This window comes from Hetaerina americana, unplaced genomic scaffold (genome assembly GCF_022747635.1).
Source record: "Hetaerina americana unplaced genomic scaffold, ioHetAmer1.1.p SCAF_1, whole genome shotgun sequence".
In the NCBI taxonomy this organism is placed as follows: Eukaryota; Metazoa; Arthropoda; class Insecta; order Odonata; family Calopterygidae; genus Hetaerina; species Hetaerina americana.
In genome coordinates, this window is record NW_027286069.1 from 47915947 (window position 1) to 47935866 (window position 19920).

Consider the following 19920-nt stretch of genomic DNA (forward strand, 5'->3'; position numbering starts at 1 on the left):
TTTAAAAATGTGGGGGTCAAATTAAAATCAATTAAATCCATCATTTTATCCGCAACTTATAAGGAGAACACATCCAATAAAAATACTCTCATTCAAATCATTTTTGTAATGAACCTTCACAACAAATGATCATATATATTTACATTGAAAATTGAAGACAGAAATTAACAAAAAATGATCATATATATTTACAATGAAAATTGAAGACAGAAATTAAGTCCAAGTCATGATTCAACATTTGAATATTATCATGTTTGGAAATGATCAGGGTGACAATAAAATGCATAAGAATTTCAAAGGAAATCAGACCATTGGTAAATACATTAAAAATATACGAAGTTCCTCAATATATCTTTCATTAGTCTGTAAACTGTAATCACCACAAATAAATAAACTTTAAGGGAAGTACACTAGAACAATTTTCAAAATTTGTTTCTTCAGGTTCACTATGTTAAGTTCATTTGTTTTCTTTGTCCAACCATATATATATTGGGAAAAATATTAACATGGTTCTCGAGATTCAATACTGACACACACTCTACCAAATAGAAACATTCCAAGAACATTTTGACTTGGTTATCCAACTTTCATGGGTGTTTATTGAACAAGGAATACATGCACGCTGAGCCGCCATGATGGTTGTCAACGTAGGGCAAATGATGGATATCATATGTGTAACATAATAATATTTACATTCAACATTTTCTAATGTCCAAAAAATTTTTTTAAATACTTAATTGCAAGAAATTAGTTGATTTTTTTGCCTAAAAAATCCTCATTTCACAATTAATTTTACTGACTTCTCCATAGATGATGTGGCAGTAGTATATTTAGATGAGGCGACGGACAGCTAAGGTCATTTGCACCATTGGGGATGGATGGGAAAGGAGGAATGATGGAGAGAAACCCACCATTGGCATTAGCCTATTGTTAAGGAAAGGCGCCATGGAGCTGTAGCTTAACGCCCCATCCAGTGGATGGCGTACTCACTTTAAGTGTTCTCCACAAAGCCCCAAGTATGGATCAGGATACCACTGAAAAAGACCTGCTGTCTCCAGGATTTGAACCCCGGCCCTCTGTGTGGGAAGCTAGATGATGTGATATAAGACAAATGCCTCATGGGAATATAACAGCATGAAATTTAAACTCTAATTGCCTGTCTGAGGTTGAGGCCCCCAAAATTCAGAATAAGGTACCAAGATTTAATAGGAATGGTGAGGTTGATTTCAATGATTGTGGACACTGTGTCTACAAAGTAATATTCAATTTCACAATAGTAATCATTACTACTGGTGTAATTTGCTAGAGCAGTTTCAAAGTCTGTAAATTAACTCCAATTCTGGTGAATCTTTACATTGTAGTACAGCAGACTCTTTTCGAGCAATTCTGATTATCATTTGCAAATGACAGCCAACTCAGATGCTGAGTAACTATCAAAAATATGCTTTATAAAATGTTTTAAACTTACTGTAGACCAGTTGACACATTGAATCAGCAAAAAGTAGCCAACCTCCCCACTAAGTAGAAATACAGCATCCCCTCAAGATATCTCTTCCAAGCAAAAGAATTTCTTATTGGTCCACTTAACAAATGTCTTGGAAATAGAAGGGCTCTTTTACATACAGTAGCAACTTATTTCTGAAGGCAATCTATCCCGTTCATGAAAGGTTAAGAATTTTACTTGGTAAGATTATATATCTTTCTTTAGCTTTTATCATGGTAGGTATGCAAAGATACATAAAAATTTAAAGTCTGAAAGAGAAATTAATTGAACAGTGAAAACTCTTTAGTCTTAGGAAGCAATCTTTTTATTTTTTATATAGCTGATGATTGTATTTTCCAAATTCCTGATCTCTCTCAGACATTTGTGAGAAAAGTTCTATGTAGCACTCTTTCTCACCACTCAAAAATAGCTACATAACAGTTGTCAAATATGCATGACTTAGGAAAAATATGGCGGTTTGGTGACATAAAACTGGAAAAAAATACAACCAATTGCACACACTATTTCTTTCAAAGAATTGCCAACGTTGACAACTGCATTATGACAGTCCCATGCATGGAATGAGATGCGGCATATTTACGAAGACGTCTTCATAAGTTATTCAAATAACAATCATCCCAAGTGATGTTTCTTAATACAGGTACATCCAGATCAAATTATGAATACTGGTAAATTTAAAAGAAAAAATCACGGAAGAACTGCTCTCTCTGTTCGCTCGCCACCATTATGGTATGAACCATTTAGAGTCATAAACTTTTCAACCAAGTTTGTTTCATTATTCATGTCACAGGCCAAACTGCAAACTTTTCTTTGTGGTTTTCCTCACACCGAGAGGACATTTGTAACTTGGTCAATTACAGTCATTTTTTGAGATATTTTGTCCATTGATCATTTCAAGAATCTCACTTTCATAGTCGTTTCAAATGGGTAACCGTTATTATTCACAAAGAACCACCATCATGACAAGTTTTACCAAAACACTTCCAAACATATCTTGCTGAACTTCAATGAGTCATTTAAGGAGTACTGCAACCCTATAACTGTCAACAGCCATAAAATGATTAGATTCTTAACTCCTCCTAAAAACATCATAAAAATAAACATCACATGATGGAAGAAATATTTATAGAGTATGTAAGAGAAAGAAACAACAAGAAATGAAGAGAAAGCCACTCTCCCTTGGTGCTCAGAGACCCAAGACTCATAAGAAATTCATTGTAAAACCAGTCATATCAGTATCCATTGAGTTCTCATGCTCAACAACTTAAGAAGTCTTTAAAACCTGTGAAAAATGTTACTTGTGCCACCTGAATGAGAGCCATTTGAGTCAGAATCAAGGTCCAAATATGGAGGCAACACAGGAACAAACATGTCGAGCAGAGGAGAAGTTGACGCCATACCCTGCTGCGTTTGCATTGACATAGACGACTGTTGCTGGGGCATCCCCATGGATTGCTGCGTATGCATTGTCTGCATGGGGATGGTTGGTTGGGGCATTGACTGCTGCGGCATAGACTGCTGGGGTACAGACTGCATTGGCATCGTCTGCTGTGGCATCGTCTGCTGCGGCATGGTATGCTGAGGCATGGTGTGCTGTGACATAGCATGCTGGGACATGGTCTGTTGAGGCACTGACTGTTGGGGGATGGGGGGCTGGGGCATCGTATGCACGGGTAGCACCGATGACTGCTGGTAGTGGGGCGCCTGGTGCGTTTGGGGAGAGGGGATGGGCTGCAGCGACGGCGGGCAGTTGGGGTATGACACCAGGGCATCCAAGGGGGGTGAAGGCATGGGAGAAACGGAGGCTGAGGAGGACGACGAGGAGGAGGATGAAAAGATGACCTGGCGGTTCACGTTCCGAACACGCCGTGGCCTCAGGGCAGCATACAGGCCCGGGGACGACGAGGACGAAGAGGAGGAAGAGGAGGAGGATGGAGACGTTTGAGGGGGAAGGGCAGATGTGTATGGAGTGGGTGACGAGTTGGGAAAGATGGGAAGTGGGAGGGTGGGTAGGGCAGGAACCTGGGGGCTGGGTGCAGGGGGTGGGGAGGGACTGTCAAGAGTGATCACACTGGGGCTCACGTAACCTGAACTGCTCACAGATGACGGTCCGCCAGAGTTGCCGACACCGCTGCCACCACTTCTAGTGCAATGATGGCCAGCGCCTACCCCTTGGCTGCCACCGCCACCAATGCCACGACGCTCTGGGAACGTATGAACACCATCATGAGAAGCTCCTTTTTGTGGAATAATTTTCACTTCAGTTAAAATTGAATGTCTGACTTCATCAATACTTCATGCAAGACTATATGGTGTGATGAGCAATCCCATGAATGATTGCTTTGCATCTCAAGCCAATGAATGTTTTATGACTGGGTTAATACTTTTCTAAAGCTTTTTTCTGGAGCGCACATTCAATTTACACTCCCACAAAAGAAACAAAGGAACTAGTAAAATTTTTGGTAATATATTTGGTAATAATTTAAAGGCATTCATCATGAATGACTGTTACTATGCAGTAGAGAGAAAACATTATTTTCTATGCACTCCAGTTCTTAATATACTCCAATGTAGAATCATGAATCTTAAGTCATTAACTTAACTGGTGACACAATTTCCACAAAATATATCTGTAGAAAAAAATCTTGCCAAATCGGCATTAGCCATTCTTGCCAGTAAAAAAGTGTTTTCACTAATAAAAATCTATAAACAATTAAAAAAAACTCACTACAGTTAACAATGAATAATGACTATCTTTCTGCAAATAAAAACATTACTATACAATTTTCATCAGATGATACATCACATTCACAATGCTTGGATAACAAAACCAGCATTTTTCTTTCATACAAGTAGGTACAAGTCATCACAATAGAACATAATTATAGCATGTAATAAGTACATCATAAGCAATACAGTAATATATTCAATAACACATACTTTACGGCAGAAAACCATTCTCCCATTGAAAAGTTCTCTTGTATGGACCAAATATAGGTCACATATGAAGCCAAGTACACATGAACATCTAAAAAGATAGCAATTTGACTTATTTCACATTTTCAAATCACACAATCATATTTCCATGATCTAAAGTTAATAGATAGGAGATAACAAAGCACACACAACAGTGTGATTGACCTCCCATCTTTAATTGGCTACAAAGAAGTATTCACCTAATGCAGTCCTAACTGAATCTTGCTGTAACGAGATAAACAAAATTAATGCTAACTCTGCATGAAATATAAGCCAAAAATAAACACAAAATAAAATAATTTCCCACAAAGCTATTCTAGATTTATTATATTTATTCACAAACTGTGAGAGAGAATATGATAATTTCAAAGGTTTTACTTTTAACCCTTTGAGTGCCATTCATAGTTGCTTTATTTTGAGTGAAAATTGCCGCACTATTTAAAGAGAACTGTAGAAGTTATGAAAAATGCCTTTAAAACATTATTTAAAACAATTTTCTGAAATTAAATAAAGCATAATGAGGCACAAAAAAAAAGAAAAAAGCATGAATACAAGAATTATTCAATAGTGATATACATTTCTAAATATCAAGTCAAACCTAGGGCGACATTGGCATTTCTGCGAAGATTTGTCAGAATCACTCACAGTTAATTAGGAGTAATAAGGATTGAGTACAATCATCAAAATAATTTTTAGTATGCCAACTACAAAAAAAAACTCAACACCATATTCTATTTCAATCTCTCCATGAATTTATTTAAATGCCACAAACATATTAACTTCACCATGGAAATAGATATTAGGCAACATTTTTAATAAAAACCTACAGCTAATGTGGGAATCAAAAATGACTGTTTGAAGCTAGTCAGTTCTCCGAATGATTTTAGGAATAGTTGGCTCATTGACATTGGCTTGTGATTTTGTGTGTACGCTATTGCTTATTTGAAATATGATTCCATGAAATAGGCTAGAGTACTACTATTTACTGTATGGAGGGATGTTAAAGGCTCACCGAGAAGGGATAAACAAAATTTCTGTAATTTCCAATCCTCCTCATGCCTTCACTTTTATTGTCTTCAAATATCTTTGAGACCGGTCCTTTGTGTTTGATTGGAACCAATTGGATGGCACTGCTGCTAAGAGGTGGGGGGAGGGAGAGGAGGTACTGCTATGATTGACAGATGATACTCAACGTTGCCAAATACACTCTACTTTGGATACAGGTGGTGGTGGAGATTACCATTTGATTAGGTACTTTGTAACATTCCAAAGAGATTTCACGAGGAAGTAACTCCATGGCTAATATGAAGAATCATCTGGGATCGGCAGGTCGATTCCACAGTCACTAAACAATTGGGAGGAGGGCCTTGGTTTCTATGATTTTCATGGCAGGGGCACGTCTTAGAAATTAACGAATCATCATGAGTGTGAAGCTGTCTGGAAAAATTTCACAGTTGAGTCCCAATGGGACATTTGAAAAAAAAAAGAACTTTTCCCTGTTCAAAGGTGATTATTAAAATTTCATAAGCATGTTACTTCATATCCTGGCTGATTTTACACTGCAAGGTACTATCTATCAACAATTTTGTCTTGATAAACTTTTTGAAGAACCTTGATAAGCCCTCAAAGAAATATTATCATAAGAGAGGATGAAACGAATAATGATGGTGGAGATGACAAGTCGACAAGAAAGTTGGAAGGTTGCGGAGAAGCAAGGAAACTGGGAAAGGGAAGGATATCTACTGATAGGGTGAAGGAAGAACGTAAAATAGGATAAAGATTATAATTATTTAGTAATACAGTGTTTTAGGTAGGTTTTGGATGAACAGAAGACTAAACACAGCTATAATTCTTAGCCTTGCCTAACAAGACAACCTGACACCCCACACCATGTGCATATCATCACTAATCAAAGAGCTCTGCATCCAGTTTCCCTCCTTTGGATTTTTCCCAAAAATTCTCTCTGCTCACCCACCATTGAAATCACTTCCAATTTATTTGGCTGGGAAAAAGATTGCACCAAGGAAAAAAAAAGGAAAATTAGCAAATGAATGAAATTTTGGCAACACGGCATGCATATTCATAGCTTGAATGAACACAATGGAGGTCTGGGAGTGACTGAATTTCCCAGAGGTTACACCCTAGCATGATGTATCCTCATCCATCCCTTCAAAATCACATTCCATGCTTTACACAACCAATATAAATTGGATCAGCACCAATGATAATTGAAAACGGTAACAATTAATGATAAGTTTTACATAAATCCAACTATCAAAAAGATACATACATGGCATTCAAAGTTTAACTCACAAAACAACAAGTAAAGATTTTATGACCTCTCACAAAGCATTTACAATTATTTTTAGCAGTTTCCCAAACTTCAGTATTTCACATATCATTATAACCACTTTATTATACCACAAGTGCTAATATTATTATGTAATGATTTACTTCATGTTGACCTTCTTGAAAAAATTAATTTAAACAAATAAAATATTTGCATAAATACTATTTTCTGGAGGAAATATCAATAAATAATTTAAATAGTTATTGAAGAAAAATTATTTAGCTGTGTGTCAACTAAATCATCACCATGCATACCACAACCATATTCATACTACACTTTTGGAGACACTGCCTTAAAATATCAATTATAATTTCTGTCAAGATCTTTTAGGAAACATATATACAATATACCACACAAAACACAATTTTAACAAACAAGGCAACACTGTAGGTTACCAATTTCCTAATTATACATTTATGGACAGAGAAGAGGTTTACTGAATCACCCGTCATTTCACTAATGGTTCCTTAACCCATTTGGCCTGATGAAAGAATATCATGAGATACTAGATTTACACTTTCTACAGAAAAATGTACCTATATGCTACATATGCCTTGAAAATGTTCTATTTTGGTACTGTTTGCTCTTTAATTCTACAAACATATGCAAACTAAGTATCAAGAAGGACTTCTCTTCTACCGACACAAAATCTAAACTGAAATTTCTTCCACATGAAAATTTCAGGATTGCAAACATGGGGACAATTATATATACTACTTCCTTATCCCTATTGACCAAAAAATTGCACAATAGAATTTGAATAAAAAACATTTAGTCCATTAATAATAAAGAACAGAAGGTTGAGGTTTGGCTCTCAGCCAAATGGGCAATACCACACCATTAAAGCATAACAGAGGATAAAGCTTTATCCAATGGACACTGATTGCCATAATACCCAGAGGACCTGATAATTGATTGGCCAGAACAATTCCTTACTATCCACTGATAATAAACTACTATAAGTTTATCCCTACTGAAATAATCATGATATCTAAAATTTTAATTCATTTCTCAACAGCAATTTTATGAAGTTGGGTAGCAGAGGTAACAGAGATACATAATATCATCAAAACCACAAGACATACAAGATACAATGCACAAGGTATTAATACAAATCAAATTCCTTTAAAAAACATTTTGATATTTTTGTTCAATAAACAATTTAAGTTTGAAGTTTAATTTGCCAAGGATTTTCAGATGGCATTTTTTAGACCATACATAATGCATAAGAAATATTTCATTTCTTGCAAGATTGAGTTTTGGAAGACCACCCAACTTCACATACCAAAATGATTAATGTTGCTCCCATTTTTAGGAGCTTTTAATAAGGCTGGGTCCACTAAAAATGGGAGTATGATTAAGGGGTCTTTGAGACAAGAAAAAAATTGATGGCAGATTCTAATGAGATTCAATTATAGAGTGAGGAATTCAGTTGTTCAACCAAAATTCATTGAAAAATATCATTTGACCATTCTGATCCCAAATGTTAACAAAGAAGAAATGATATTACACCTGTTCAAATTTGCAAAGCAGAACAATTTTTTACTAAAATCTCAGTGGACTGGACAAAACTTTTTCCTCCATTTTCTTGGACATGAGATCATTCCATTCAAGATAAATGAGACAATTTGCAAAAAAGTGATTTTTTATTATCATTAAATATTATTTTCTCGGCTGTTTCATTCCCACAGGTATATCCCAATATTTTCAAGTCCAACATTATGTTCTTCCCATCCTGAAGTAAAATTCCATGACCAGGAAAACAATTGTAATGCATAATATATGGTTTAAACCATTCATAAGTAGCGTGGTATGGGTAGTGAGCAAAATTGAGGCATACGGTGTAATTTTATGAGTGGTATTAGCTGTCATGAGTTGCATTTGAAAATCCTCTAGTATAGAGCTACTGAATTTAATTCAAATCAATACCAATGGTAAACAAGGAACTACAACAAAATCATTGCTACTATTTAAAACATTACCAGGGGCAATGAAAATTCTTCTTTAAGAAATTTTTTGTTTATCTTAAATAGCTTACTGAACTAAGTTGACCACAAAATAAATGGAAGCTGTATATAGCAATAAATACATGCAAGGGTGTGACTTTCTCCAGTAAATGATTGCTAGAGGCAAAGATTTCTTGGACAAATGCAAAATCTATTCTCAAAACATAATTTATACCTGTTTAAATTCTCTGAGACTATGAGTAAAATGCCCACCCAAATGATTTAAAAATTCATTCATATACTGGCATTTATTACCGGCTGTGTTGTTCGCCTTTCCATTACAGATATTTTTCAAGTAATTAGATTATTCTGAAGCATTTTTGATACGTTTGAGGGAAAAAATTAAAGCTGATTATAAACAAGTGGTGACGATCAAAGATTCATTCAGAATTCACATGAATGGAGGATTGACTGAAAAATCGATAATAGACTTCAAAAGTCAACACTACGGGTTTCATACCAAAAGCAGATGACAAACAATTATTCCATTTTGAATTAAGGTAAGAATTATCACCAATTTAACTCCTAAATATTGGTTATATTTTTTCAAACCCATGTTCCTTCCCATTTACATGCACACATAAATTTAATGGAAGTCCATTGGAATATGATTTATGTCAGTATATAGTTTATATATATGCTACAATGCAATGGATTCAAACAAGCCTTACTTAATATGTTAAATTTTAGAGAAATATGCTTAAGAAAGCTGCAAATTTATTGTTAAACAGGTATAAGGTAAAGATTAGGCTAGTTTTAATCATGAGCATCACTGGCATTTGACTTTGGTTGCATTAGTAGTAGTTCTGCCAACTACGGCATTATGTATCTATAGCAATGTAAAAAACATAGCAGCTCATCCCCAATCATTCATTCATACAACTAAGTGCCTACTAATGGCCAGGTTAATTATTAGGGTCAGAAGCATTTTAATTATAGGCATGGAAGTTGGATTTATGAGTAATAATACTGATCACACCCTATGAAGCCTATTTCTCAAAAGCACCAGTTAAGAGATGACAGGTACTGAAAATTATTTACAGTCCTTTAAAAGGATTTGTGCATGAATGGCTAAAATGGCAAATGATAAAGAATTTTATTTTATTGCAGTATCATAAATTATGGTTTAAAATCAGTTTTCATTTTCTATTGGTAAAAGTTACATCCTCAAATTATTGAATTTGTATGAACAGTCATACATTTTGGAGAATTTACCAGCCATTTCAAAAGAAATGAATCAAATAAAGATAGCTTTTTATTTATCTTAATATGTTTCTATTCATAAATTATGATTGCCACCTTTCCAAACCATAAACAAATACCCCACCTAAGGATTATATAAATGAACTGAAATATCCTATACTCTTTCATTTGAAAGTTTGAGACTTTGAAAGGATTGACTTAATAAATACCAGAAAGTGTCAAGAGAGCATCATTATTAATTTTTATCAATTTTCATAAAATTTTGTTCTATTCATTGTAAGTATTTCAAATGGGTAATGGTACCAAAGTACCACAAGTCCCTGGAAACAAGTTTTTTGTGCATGCTAATGTATTATAATACTGAATCATTAATCTCCGGTCTTAAAAAGAGTCCTTCAAAGTTAAATTCACAATTCCTAATTTTAACTGCTCACTTGAAATATAACAACTAAATAATATGGGTAGCTGTGGCCAATTGGGAAAACCCAGCTAACAAATGAAAATAATCCCACACAGACTGACAGTATCCTTAAATATCTATTTTCAAGAAGCACTTAAATAAGGCCAGATACATATTCAGAACAACTGCCTGGGAGGGAGCGACTCGATACATGAAAATGGGAGTGTAAGGAACTGTAAAAGAGAAAATGCAAGTTTAAAATGAATAGTTTAATTTGCATATGGGTTGTGACAACATAAAATGAGCAAAGCATCAGAGAGCAAACTTATTAATTCTGCTCTACTTCAGGGCTGCAATTTTGTACTCAATACTTAGCATTTCCATTGGGGAGGAGATTTTGGTGGGGTCAAGCTCCTAATGACACCACCAAATCCTGAATATGCACCTGGCCTATGCCTCATTTCACCAACTTCTATAGTTATAGCAGCAAACAAAAAAATTAAGTATTTCACACTTAGTGTATGGCAAGCATTTTTATGCTTCGAATATCTCTACTTTTATTCTTGTCATTAAAATTCTTGTGTCGCCAAATGTTTCAATTAATCTCAGAGTTCTTTTAATGAGGAATAAATTTTCAATTCCTGGGGAGAGTGAGATGTCTATGTGCCCATTAAGGAGTTTCCATGCTAGGTTTAATAACTATTGAATTTGATTACACATAAGGATCACAGGAGAACATATAAAGCAGCTATCATTCAGCTATGAATGGGATGAGTCAAACAGAGGCTTCCATGTACATCTCATTAATTTCATTCATATTTAAAATGTATTCACTGTCAAAGTACTCAAGCAATTGTAACTTGTTCCTGAAGATTTATTTAGTACTTTTAAATTACTTTTCAACATAATAGTACCAGACAGTGATTGTTATGTTCCTAATTGGGCATGAATAGTGAATCTAGTTGTCTTTAAAGAGCTGAATGCACAAAGCTTCCTTTGTACCCACAAATCGTATTAGAGCTCTACACAGACAAATCTAAGTTCAATTGGTTAATTGCTTAAGGTGAGACTCTTATCAGGAGATTTAAGTTCTCTCTCTTTTCCTAAATTCATTCCTATATATTCCTTGCAATCAGCTTTATGGCCATTACATGTAAGTTCAATCAAGCCATGATACCCACCATCACATTACACTTTGATAAAACCTAGATAGTTTTATTCCAACATTGAGTTGTGACCATTTAACATCTCACCATTTTTACTATAATTTATTCCCAAAAAATGATCAACCAGCTATTTAATAGTGAAAATATTGTAAAAAGGTAAAAAATTATATACAAGGAATATAAAAGCTATTTCCATTGCTGGGGACAAAAGAAGATATCTTCAGCATGATCAGAAAAAATGGTCACCTCATCTAGATAATAAAGTATCATCTCAATACGTTTCATCGATAATAAAATTTGCAGTTAACCATTTTCTCTCAAAAAACTGTTGCTAAAACTTGCAAAAAGAAATTTTTTGCAATCAAGCCGATATTTTTGGGGCCCAAAATCTCCCTAATCTGATGGGCCTAATGGTAAAACTGCTTTAATAAGGAACGAGTTAATGAAATACTATTTTTTTAGAGCTACAGTGCACCTTATGGTGTAAGTTTCTAAAATTGAAGAAATTGAGAGCTTAAATTTGAGGCTATGGAAATAAAATACTATTTTAGTCAGATGAGTAAATGCATTATGATCACTTGACTCAATGGTGGAATAAAACTTGCCATTTTTTTAAAATATGAGGTGATGGTGTCAAAACAACTTTTTTGACGAAATGGACAGGGAACTATGCTCAAGAATTTTTCTTTTCCGGTCACAAATAGTAGTTTGAAAATGGCATACCTTTATCGTTTAATAATTTTCTCATGGATTGAACAATCTTAGGCAGCAGACAATTTGCATTCTTAAGTTAAATTCCAGATAAAGGAACAATCATTTATTTCATGAATGATATGCTTACTTAAGCTGCTTGTGCTCCATCATGTTATTCATCTGGAGGCCAAGAGCTAGGCACAGCATTAAAGATAACTATATTGGAACAAATTTTCTATCGATTTTAATGGCTAACGTATATTGTTTTAACTTCATATTCATTTACCTCCTCCCATCTCATCTGCTTTCATTAACAACACTAATTCCACTCAAGCTTGACGATCTCCCATATCTGGAAAACAGTTCATCTGCCAACCTTTCTGACTCAACATCAGTCATATAACTTCCTCCTCATACATTCTTTTCCACTGGATTTTTTTGTTGTAAGACAAACATGAAATTTTTGCTTGCTATGGTTATGGTAAAATTCAACTCTACTTTACACATGCTAACAAATGAAATCACAAAGTAAAACGAGTTTAGACAAAAGAAATTCCATGTTGGTGAAAATCATATTTCTTCAAGACTTCCAAGAATTAGTCACCAGAAAATGTATTAACCAAAAGTTTTCTTTGGGGTTTTTCAATAAAATGTCACTGAATATCCATTAATAATAATTTCAATTAATAACTTTAAAAAATATATAATGGATAGAGCATTTCACATCATTTAGAATAGTGGGTAAATCTGGGGAATAGATAGATAGATAGAGGTCTTTATTTGGGCGGGAATAGAGAATGTAGGAGATGAATTGAAAGAGATCAAGACAGCATTGGCTCTTCCTTAATTTCCATGATAAATGGCATGGAAATTAGGGTTAAAGCCAGGAAAAACTGAGGGTTCATTCTTATGCCCAACCTTACGCCAAATATGAAATTACATAGCCAGTCCTTAATTTATCTTGTTCTATCTTCCTTATTTCCAATTTTGCACATAAAAATTTATTGATTCTTTCATTTCCGTGACCTCACTTATTACATATGTGCTGCTTGCCTTGCCAACCTTTAATGATTATTCATCATGTAGAAGTACTGCTCAACAAGCAGAGAATGAAATCAGAGATAATAGAAGTTTGTACACACTTTTATTGAAAGAAATATTTTCAACATCAATATCTACCTCTGGAAAAATGAATACATAAATTTCATCTCTACATTGAAGAGCTTCTGTAAATGAATTCTTTGGCAACTTTTCATACGGGCTTCTGATTCCTGTTTTCATAAAAATAGCCCGACATTCAAGTGAGAACTGCCTGTAGCATGAAATTTTGTCAACAATATTTTGCATCCAGACATATGATATATTAATTAGAGTTCGTAGTCTTCCAATGCCAGGTGACTCACAACATCTTAAAGGAAAAATAAATGTACTAGTAGTTTACCAAATATTAAAAGTCAAATAAATTTGCAAAATATTATTTTTAAGTGTGTACATCCAAACATAAATGAGATAGTTTTCGCTAGGCACTGAGCATATTTACTGTTCCCTTTCCTTAAGTCATATATATATATATATATATATATATATATATATATATATATATATATATATATACATATACATATATATATATACATATAGATATACATATATATATACATATATATATATATACATATATATATATGCATATATATATACATATATATATACATATATATAAACATATATATATATACATATATATATACATATATATATATATACATATATATATATACATATATATATATATATATATATATATATATATATATATATATATATATATATATATATATATATATATATATATAGATACATATATATATACATATATATATACATATATATATCTATACATATATATATATACATATATATATACATATATATATATACACGCCATCTCTTGGCTAAAGAATCGGGGCGCTTGGCGACATATAAGACCCACGGATCTCAGGGTAAATTACATATCCTCGATAGCTCAAGTGGTTAAGAGCATCCGCCCGGCAAGTGGAAAGATCCGGTGTTCGAGTCCCGGTTGAGGAAATATTTTTACTCTTGTGATCCGTTCGATTCCGCCTTCCCCACCTCTATTGTGTTCGTCCTTTATACGTGTTCCTATCCCTTTTCCTTATATATGTTTCTGTATATATGAGTATTTATTCGCCGTTTGGCGGGATTTCGTGTTTGAATGTGTATATATATATACACATATATATATAGTATATATATGTATATATATATATGTGTATATATATGTGTGTGTATATATACACATACATACATATAAATATATATATATAATATGTACCTACACCATTTAAAATAAAATCCAGATTAGGGGGCTCATCTTTTTACAAGCCAGACATGCCTAAAATCTTACCTATGTTTTCAGAATTAGAAATGAGATCAATAAAATGGCATCTCATATTTTCATGGGAATATGTAAGAGACACTTTAGTTTGAAGCCTTAGCAACATAAAAAAACTTAAAATGCAAATTCCAAACATCTTTCTACAAGTTCATGAATTCTATTTGTTTAATTCAAAAAGACAGAATTAATAAAAGAGCATGAATCTATCTACCAAAGGTTTTCCTCAAGGGATCAAATGACAAATATTGAGAACATCTACACAACCTATAAAACCTACAACTGATGGGGCAACCCAAGGAAGTGACAGCATTAACTATGCAAAAAATCTCAACCCAATGTGTTTCAATCAGCCAATAACTATTCTCTCCTTTAGACTTTGAAAAATATGTCAGCCTTAGCACAATGTGACATGAATTTAAACTTTTCAGGCAAAACACCATCAGGGTTATTAGCATTTAAATAATTAGTAATTTTTGGTGCAATTTTTAATTTTTACTAACTGCACATTTAATGACTCAGTATCATTATCAGAATAAAAATACAACCACTTACATGTTTGATAATGATACAGCAACACCCTGGCATTGTGTCAGATATAATTGAAAAATATGAAAAATTACCAACAAATATTAACTCATTACAGTGTGATAAGCTGAGGCTGAATTTACAGCAAATATTATCATATAAAAGCAATAAGGATTTTCCTCATTTAAGATTGGATGTAACGTAAAGAGCAAATAGTCAGTTTATCAAGTCCTCAATTTAAGTTATCATCATTTGAATAATATTATTGATTTTGCCTTGCATTGGTCCCAGCAAGACAACACTGTTGCTGGAACTCCTTCATTGCACTATCAAATGAGTATCTACTTTAATTAATGGATACACCCACATATTAATATATTTTCTCTATGGCAAAGCTTCGATAAATGAATAAATAAATGGAGCAGTGATTCAATAATTTTTTACATGCTTAACCATGGCACAAAATTCAGTTTTGCTTTCAGTTGATGTTCAATTTAATATGAATATACTTTTAATTAAATTAAATAACTCTTTCCTTAAATTGAGGACTCACATGTTATTAATCTTGACTCTGAGATTTTTGACAGCAAGCCAAGATGGGTCTTGCTATAAAAATCATTAGACGAATACAATTGACTAAAACACTTAAGTTTGATAAAATTTCAAACATTTTATTTTTGTGCCACTCCATGCAGTTTAATAAACAAATAAATCAACATTTATTCAAGTTTTATTTCACAAACACACTTTGAAAAATGAAGTTGAATTTTAAAATCTTCTCATCATACACACAACCATGGATTGATACTCTTGAGAAATCATTCTTTACTTATTACTTACAGTTATAAAAACTAAAAAATACTGCTTAGTATTCAAAATAATTGCCAAAATACTTCTTACAAATTTCCCTTTCAAGAACTTGAGTTGCCATGGAAAAATAAGCAATGCAGTAAACAATGCTGACTAGGCTTTCAAAGACTACTTATAACTTTCAATGGGTTTAGAAAAATTTTATGAAGTTTTTATACACTGACTATCATCACCTCTCCAATCTCCACCATTGATTTAAAAAAAAGGAACCCTAATAATCAACGAATTCAACATAAAACAACTTCAAATCACTTTCAAGTTGATAAAGGTGAAATTAACCCTTATTCCTTGTCATTGAAAAATAGCTATTGTCGGCATTTTGAATGAATTGAAGCCTTGATGACCTACAATATATTATAAGAAATCTTTCCTGAATAAATAAATTTGAGCAACAGGAAAATAGAGAAATCTTATGATGAGATACATCTTATGGAGTTGACTTGACATTAAAAAGGACAAACTGACTAGTGATCAATGAAAGCAACTGAGAGGTCATGATAAGATCAACGGCAGAATCAAAGTAATATTAGACATTTTACGATTCTAATCGCTTTATGTCTTTGAATTATGCCATTTCTAGAGACAATTGACAAAAAGGACTAATTTTTCAGTCTTTTTTCTATGCAATCTGAAAGGACAAGTGAAAGGAGGGTACAAATCAACAGCAGAGGTAACAATTTTAAGTAACTTGCAGTGCCCACGTCTGATATGACACGACTGAGTATATTGACTGTAATGTGAATAAATAAGAAAGATCGAATTCCAAACAATCGTAAATTGATACCAACAATAATGCATCGGCCAAAAATGAAGACACTTCTGAATCATGAATCAACACACCTACACATCATGTAACATCAAATGATCCTTCTTAATATGATCTTATGATCCTTCCCCACCTAAACTCAAATAACATCTTTTGTCAACAGTATAAAAATACATTTAAATATCTTCACGATTAACAAAATTTAGAAAGTTGTCTTTATATCCTTGGATTTACACAATAACAGATACACTCACAGTCAAGCCTCAAATGAAGACTTTAACACTCAAACACATACCATCAGCTGGATATAATTCAGGGAAGTAGCTCTAGGAGGTCAAAGGAATTGAGAAATGCATGTTCCAGGAGGAGATAATATGTATTGTCTTGACCACTAATCACCTGCAAATTAGAATCTTCATTCACAGCAATCTTACAAAGCAGCTCAATGTCCCCCAAATCTTCACTCTAGTCAATGATCACTAACTCCAAGTCCTCATCAACCCGTGGTCGCTTATTTCTCCTCGACTTCTCATTCTCCCCACTTACATAGCCACTGTTGGTACTTTGCACTTCCTGCTCATTCCAGCCCACCTCTGGCCCCGATCTTGACTCACCTGAATGTGTCCTCGAGCTGTTTGACCCCGTACTATTTAACGGTGGGACGGTCGGAGGGACACTGTGAGTGGAGAGCTCCTGGATGGATGAGTCTGGAATGCTTGTAATGGCCATCTTCCCAGAGCCCTCGTCATCTGAATCACTGAGCGTCAAGTCAATGACAACTGGCTGCTTTTTAACTTCAGTAGCCACAACAATAGGAGTCTCTGCAGTGAAAAGGAGATTGTAAAAAAACTCAGGTGAAATGAATAAAAAAAAGAGCTAAAATCTATCACAGATAACATATTTAGATGGAGTAAACAGAAAATATGGATTGCAGAAGCCAACATTGAAATGTGTGGGTACCCACTATAATGCCATAACATAAACTCAAGTTAAAAAAAAGAGTTGCCTGGAAAAAAATTTGGCAACAGTGATGCAGCATAAATAATTATAATTCTACACAAATCAATTACAGCCAATAGCAGGTGTAAGAGAAAACTTATCAGGGAACATACATACATTAAGGAATGACTACAATTTATTGCTTAGGTGTTAATTTTTTATAATGGTAGTCTTTCTTGGGTAACACTTTATCACACAAACTTTTATTTCAAAGTTTCTCAACCCTATCTTTCTAGATAGTGCCTCTGACCAATGTAAAGGAAGTAGAACACAAAGAAGAAATTGTGTTATTTGAATCTAGTTTTACAATTGTGTCAAAACAAGTTTTGAATAAGTTTGTTTTCTAGAGATATTTGTGCCGAAGTTCATTCCATTTCATTATCAGTTTGGCAGCAAAGTAATGCATTCAGTATGAATGCATTACTTTTGTTCGGTTTTTATTTCAAGTAAAGCATAAAAAAATTCAATGACTGTGCATGCAATATTTAGAATTGTTGTAGCACTGAAATCAGAACATGAGAAATTGGTAGCTCATTTTTGATTCGCTTTCAGTGATAATGAAATTATGAGAACACAACAAGATAAAAAAAATTATTAAATGTAATAGAAAGAAAATCTATTATATCACCAGGCAGTTTAACCTCCTAATTAGTAATAAATTCAAAGGGTCATTAAATTGACTAAGAAAAACAAGCTTCTCAATGCCAATAGATGACACGTTTCTTGAAGCTTTTATGATCCATGGACAAAGGCCTCTAGATGCCACAGTATTTAAAATATTATTCACCTATTTTTTACACATATTTTACCATAAAAATTATGTGACCTTCAATGATATTTAAAATAAAAGTTTCTGGCATCACTTGGTGGAAAACCTTCATATTGAACTTAAAATTATACAGATTATATAATTATTATGAACCGATTATGGATTTATAATTAATATTGAACTTATTCACCATAACTCTAGGCACTGCTTCCCTAAAAAATTACCAGCCTTCCACGCCATGGTACACAGAGCATGTTCTCTCCCCATGTCTAGAGAGAACACTTAAAAACTCAGCATCATAAAACAGATTGCGGCGAACAATGGATATAGAGAAGTGTTAATTCATAAACTTTAAAACAATAAACTATCCCGTTTAGCCAAGTTAGCCTTGTATAGTTCTCCCACATCTGCAGAAAACCAACCACAGAGGTGGAGTTTCCATTTTCTTGGACACTTGTCAATAAAAGTACAAAGAATCATCCCAAAAGAAAAGGTGAGACCGGCCTTCTACATTAAAACAAAATTAATCAACCTGTTATGCCACACGAAGGACCAAGTTAAACCCATAAACAAGAGTGGGGTGTACAAACTCCTCTGTAAAGACTGCAACCGGATATACATAAGCCAGACGGGAAGGAGATTTGAGACGAGAATAAAGGAGCACTGAGCATGCCTTAGAAAAAACATCTCCACGTCACTCTTTGCCAAACACCGGAGATATTGAGGTAAAAGCAGCGATTTCATTCCCGAAATCCTGCACTTTGATAAGAAAGGTCACCGCCTCGATGCATTGGAGCAATTAGAAATACTTAAGCACATGGATTACTGAGAAGATGTTTTGACCAACAAATTTCTTTACCCTTCACGTTCCCCGTTATTTGTATTTTCCTCGCCCATCTGCCAACTAAACTGACACCGAACAAAACTTTTTTAACAATGTAGTAACCCCTCCCAGCCTGCAACTTCACCTAATCACCTAATTACCCAGTGTCGTTTGCATTACCCATTCCCCCAGTCCTCTGCCAACTAACCAATGCCAAGCAAAACTTTTTTCAACATTGCATTGATTCCTTCTCCCAGCCTGATAATTTATCAATATTACCAATCCTCCTCTTCCTACCTCAAACAATCTTTGCTTTCCTCCCTCCCTCCTCTTCCCCTCCGTCCAGAGCTATATATACTGTGTTTGACTTGTACTTTTAACTGATGATGTTATACCATAACGAAACCTAGGTAGTAAATTAAAATTTTTTCTATGTGGAAAAGCCAAATGG

The 19920-nt window shown here is 33.9% G+C and overlaps 1 protein-coding gene across 5 annotated transcripts in view; it reads right to left on the reverse strand.

Annotated features, from left to right (window-relative positions):
• Positions 1-208: 208 nt before the first annotated feature.
• Su(var)2-10 (E3 SUMO-protein ligase Su(var)2-10) overlaps positions 209-19920 on the reverse strand; it is a 54071-nt gene continuing 34359 nt past the window's right edge. For all 5 annotated transcript variants that reach the window (XM_071589474.1, XM_071589465.1, XM_071589456.1 and 2 more), the window contains 2 exons: positions 17493-17699; positions 209-3708 (listed from right to left, as the gene is read on the reverse strand). In XM_071589474.1, the coding sequence (XP_071445575.1) occupies positions 2780-3708; positions 17493-17699 (1136 nt within the window). In that variant the 3' untranslated portion in view covers positions 209-2779. The remainder of the gene's footprint in view (positions 3709-17492; positions 17700-19920) is intronic.